Source organism: Thunnus thynnus, chromosome 3, assembly GCF_963924715.1.
Source record: "Thunnus thynnus chromosome 3, fThuThy2.1, whole genome shotgun sequence".
Classification (NCBI taxonomy): Eukaryota; Metazoa; Chordata; class Actinopteri; order Scombriformes; family Scombridae; genus Thunnus; species Thunnus thynnus.
The window spans coordinates 39,138,766-39,143,765 of NC_089519.1; the positions used below are offsets into that span (position 1 = coordinate 39,138,766).

The window sequence follows — 5,000 nt, forward strand, 5'->3', positions numbered from 1 at the left end:
GAGTGAACTGTGAGAGTTGGAAGAAACAGGAAGTTGTATTTGGGGTCTCAGGTCAGTTTCTTCTTCTCTGGCGTCTCAGTGACGTGTGGGTGGAAGTCTCTGATTGGACAGTTTGTCATGAACACGTCCAGGTGACAGACGTGAGGAATGAGAAGAAACAAATCTGACGTGTTTGTGTTTGAGCAGCAGAGTGAGCCCTCCCAGCAGAGCTGCTGTTTAATGATGCTTACAAAGATCCTCACATGAGGCACAACAAAGACTGTTCTCTGTTCTGTGTTCTGTGTTCTGTGTTCTCTGTGCTCTCTGTTCTCTGTGCTCTCTGTCTCTTTCCTCTCTGTTTTCTCTGTTCTGTGTTCTCTGTGTTCTCTGTTCTGTGTTCTCTCTGTTCTCTCTGTTCTGTGTTCTCTGTGTTCTCTGTTCTGTGTTCTCTGTGCTCTCTGTCTCTTTCCTCTCTGTGTTCTCTGTTCTGTGTTCTCTGTGTTCTCTGTGTTCTGTGTTCTCTGTGCTCTCTGTTCTCTGTGCTCTCTGTCTCTTTCCTCTCTGTTTTCTCTGTTCTGTGTTCTCTGTGTTCTGTGTTCTCTGTGCTCTCTGTTCTCTGTGTTCTCTGTGTTCTGTGTTCTCTGTGTTCTTTGTTCTCTGTGCTCTCTGTTCTCTGTGTTCTCTGTGTTCTGTGTTCTCTGTGTTCTCTGTGCTCTCTGTCTCTTTCCTCTCTGTGTTCTCTGTTCTCTGTATTCTCTGTGTTCTGTGTTCTCTGTGCTCTCTGTTCTCTGTGTTCTGTGTTCTCTGTGTTCTTTGTTCTCTGTGCTCTCTGTTCTCTGTGTTCTCTGTGTTCTGTGTTCTCTGTGTTCTGTGTTCTCTGTGCTCTCTGTCTCTTTCCTCTCTGTGTTCTCTGTTCTCTGTGTTCTCTGTGTTCTGTGTTCTCTGTGCTCTCTGTTCTCTGTGCTCTCTGTCTCTTTCCTCTCTGTGTTCTCTGTTCTCTGTGTTCTCTGTTCTCTGTGTTCTGTGTTTTCTGTTCTCTGTGTTCTCTGTTCTCTGTATTCTCTGTGTTCTGTGTTCTCTGTATTCTCTGTGTTCTCTGTTCTATGTATTCTCTGTGTTCTCTGTTCTATGTATTCTCTTTGTTCCCTGTGTTCTCTGTTCTCTGTGTTCTCTGTGTTTTTTGTACTCTGTATTCTCTGTTCTCTGTGTTCTCTGTTCTGTGTTTTCTGTTCTGTGTTCTCTGTATTCTTTGTTCTGTGTTCTCTGTGTTCTGTGTTCTCTGTTCTGTGTTCTCTGTTCTCTGTGTTCTCTGTTCTGTGTTTTCTGTTCTGTGTTCTCTGTATACTCTGTTCTCTGTTCTCTGTGTTCCGTGTTCTCTGTTCTGTGTTCTCTGTTCTGTGTTCTCTATGTTCTGTGTTCTCTGTGTTCTCTGTTCTCTGCGTTGTCCGTTCTCTGTGTTCTCTGTGTTCTCTGTTCTCTGTGTTCTGTGTTTTCTGTTCTCTGTATTCTCTGTGTTTTCTGTTCTCTGTGCTCTCTGTTCTCTGTGCTCTCTGTTCTCTGTGCTCTCTGTTCTCTGTGTTCTCTGTGTTCTCTGTGTTCTCTGTTCTCTGTATTCTCTGTGTTTTCTGTTCTCTGTGCTCTCTGTTCTCTGTTCTCTGTGTTCTCTGTGTTCTCTGTTCTATGTATTCTCTGTGTTCTCTGTTCTATGTATTCTCTGTGTTCCCTGTGTTCTCTGTTCTCTGTGTTCTCTGTGTTCTCTGTACTCTGTATTCTCTGTTCTCTGTGTTCTCTGTTCTGTGTTTTCTGTTCTGTGTTCTCTGTATTCTTTGTTCTGTGTTCTCTGTATTCTTTGTTCTGTGTTCTCTGTGTTCTCTGTGTTCTCTGTTCTGTGTTCTGTGTTCTCTCTCCGTTTGTCTGCATGCTGAACAGGTGCTGGTATTCCTCATGTCATGGGGACAAAAAGCAAAGGTGTCCTTCGTTTAAATCATTAATTTTTGGGTGAAAGACTTGGTTTAAGTTAAGGTTAGTTTAGGGTTATTTTAAGGTTAGTTTAGGGTTATGTTAAGGTTAGTTTAGGGTTATGTTAAGGTTAGTTTAGGGTTATGTTAAAGTTAGTTTAGGGTTATTTTAAGGTTAGTTTAGGGTTATGTTAAGGTTAGTTTAGGGTTATGTTAAGGTTAGTTTAGGGTTATTTTAAGGTTAGTTTAGGGTTATGTTAAGGTTAGTTTAGGGTTATTTTAAGGTTAGTTTAGGGTTATTTTAAGGTTAGTTTAGGGTTATAATAAGGCTAGTTTAAGGTTATAATAAGGCTAGTTTAGGGTTATTTTAAGGTTAGTTTAGGGTTATGTTAAGGTTAGTTTAGGGTTATTTTAAGGTTAGTTTAGGGTTATTTTAAGGTTAGTTTAGGGTTATAATAAGGCTAGTTTAAGGTTATAATAAGGCTAGTTTAGGGTTATTTTAAGGTTAGTTTAGGGTTATGTTAAGGTTAGTTTAGGGTTATGTTAAGGTTAGTTTAGGGTTATTTTAAGGTTAGTTTAGGGTTATGTTAAGGTTAGTTTAGGGTTATTTTAAGGTTAGTTTAGGGTTATGTTAAGGTTAGTTTAGGGTTATTTTAAGGTTAGTTTAGGGTTATGTTAAGGTTAGTTTAGGGTTATTTTAAGGTTAGTTTAGGGTTATGTTAAGGTTAGTTTAGGGTTATTTTAAGGTTAGTTTAGGGTTATGTTAAGGTTAGTTTAGGGTTATTTTAAGGTTAGTTTAGGGTTATTTTAAGGTTAGTTTAGGGTTATTTTAAGGTTAGTTTAGGGTTATAATAAGGTTAGTTTAGGGTTATAATAAGGCTAGTTTAGGGTTATGTTCAGGTTAGTTTAGGGTTATGTTCAGGTTAGTTTAGGGTTATTTTAAGGTTAGTTTAGGGTTATGTTAAGGTTAGTTTAGGGTTATAATAAGGCTAGTTTAGGGTTATGTTCAGGTTAGTTTAGGGTTATGTTCAGGTTAGTTTAGGGTTATGTTAAGGTTACTTCAGGGTTATGTTAAGGTTAGTTTAGGGTTATGTTAAGGTTAGTTTAGGGTTATGTTAAGGTTAGTTCAGGGTTATGTTAAGGTTAGTTTAGGGTTATTTTAAGGTTAGTTTAGGGTTATAATAAGGTTAGTTTAGGGTTATGTTAAGGTTAGTTTAGGGTTATGTTAAGGTTAGTTTAGGGTTATGTTAAGGTTAGTTTAGGGTTATGTTCAGGTTAGTTTAGGGTTATAATAAGGTTAGTTTAGGGTTATGTTAAGGTTAGTTTAGGGTTATGTTAAGGTTAGTTTAGGGTTATAATAAGGTTAGTTTAGGGTTATGTTAAGGTTAGTTTAGGGTTATGTTAAGGTTAGTTTAGGGTTATGTTAAGGTTAGTTTAGGGTTATGTTAAGGTTACTTCAGGGTTATGTTAAGGTTAGTTTAGGGTTATTTTAAGGTTAGTTTAGGGTTATGTTAAGGTTAGTTTAGGGTTATGTTAAGGTTAGTTTAGGGTTATTTTAAGGTTAGTTTAGGGTTATTTTAAGGTTAGTTTAGGGTTATGTTAAGGTTAGTTTAGGGTTATTTTAAGGTTAGTTTAGGGTTATTTTAAGGTTAGTTTAGGGTTATAATAAGGCTAGTTTAAGGTTATAATAAGGCTAGTTTAGGGTTATTTTAAGGTTAGTTAAGGGTTATTTTAAGGTTAGTTTAGGGTTATAATAAGGCTAGTTTAGGGTTATTTTAAGGTTAGTTTAGGGTTATAATAAGGTTAGTTTAGGGTTATGTTAAGGTTAGTTTAGGGTTATGTTAAGGTTAGTTTAGGGTTATAATAAGGCTAGTTTAGGGTTATGTTCAGGTTAGTTTAGGGTTACGTTAAGGTTGGTTTAGGGTTATGTTAAGGTTACTTCAGGGTTATGTTAAGGTTAGTTCAGGGTTATGTTAAGGTTAGTTTAGGGTTATGTTGAGGTTAGTTTAGGGTTATGTTCAGGTTAGTTTAGGGTTATGTTCAGGTTAGTTTAGGGTTATGTTCAGGTTAGTTTAGGGTTATGTTGAGGTTAGTTTAGGGTTATGTTGAGGTTAGTTTAGGGTTATGTTAAGGTTAGTTTAGGGTTATGTTGAGGTTAGTTTAGGGTTATGTTCAGGTTAGTTTAGGGTTATGTTGAGGTTAGTTTAGGGTTATGTTAAGGTTAGTTTAGGGTTATGTTGAGGTTAGTTTAGGGTTATGTTAAGGTTAGTTTAGGGTTATGTTGAGGTTAGTTTAGGGTTATGTTGAGGTTAGTTTAGGGTTATGTTAAGGTTAGTTTAGGGTTATGTTCAGGTTAGTTCAGGGTTATGTTCAGGTTAGTTTAGGGTTATGTTCAGGTTAGTTTAGGGTTATGTTAAGGTTAGTTCAGGGTTATGTTGAGGTTAGTTTAGGGTTATGTTGAGGTTAGTTTAGGGTTATGTTAAGGTTAGTTCAGGGTTATGTTAAGGTTAATTTAGGGTTATGTTGAGGTTAGTTTAGGGTTATGTTAAGGTTAGTTTAGGGTTATGTTGAGGTTAGTTTAGGGTTATGTTCAGGTTAGTTTAGGGTTATGTTGAGGTTAGTTTAGGGTTATGTTAAGGTTTGTTCAGGGTTATGTTAAGGTTAGTTTAGGGTTATGTTCAGGTTAGTTTAGGGTTATGTTAAGGTTAGTTCAGGGTTATGTTGAGGTTAGTTTAGGGTTATGTTCAGGTTAGTTTAGGGTTATGTTCAGGTTAGTTTAGGGTTATGTTCAGGTTAGTTTAGGGTTATGTTAAGGTTTGTTCAGGGTTATGTTAAGGTTTGTTCAGGGTTATGTTAAGGTTATTAACGAAAGTCAATGTCACGTCCTCTGAAGTGATGGAAACATATCTGTGTGTGTGTGTGTGTGTGTGTGTGTGTGTGTGTGCAGGTGAGGACTTTGCGGTGGTCCAGCAGGAGATCCTGATGATGAAGGACTGTAAACATTCCAACATCGTGGCATACTACGGCAGCTACCTCCGGTAACTGTTACCATGACAACAATAA

At 37.2% G+C, this 5,000-nt stretch overlaps 1 protein-coding gene across 2 annotated transcripts in view; it reads left to right on the plus strand.

Moving 5' to 3' along the window:
- The window catches only part of LOC137180463 (mitogen-activated protein kinase kinase kinase kinase 3-like), a 66,704-nt gene that overhangs the window by 17,486 nt on the left and 44,218 nt on the right, over window positions 1-5,000 (plus strand). Inside the window, exon 3 of one of the 2 annotated variants that reach the window (XM_067585852.1) lies at window positions 4,885-4,975. The exons of the other annotated variant lie outside the window; for it this stretch is intronic. Coding sequence (XP_067441953.1) covers window positions 4,885-4,975 — 91 coding nt within the window. The remainder of the gene's footprint in view (window positions 1-4,884; window positions 4,976-5,000) is intronic. 2 annotated transcript variants of the gene reach the window in all.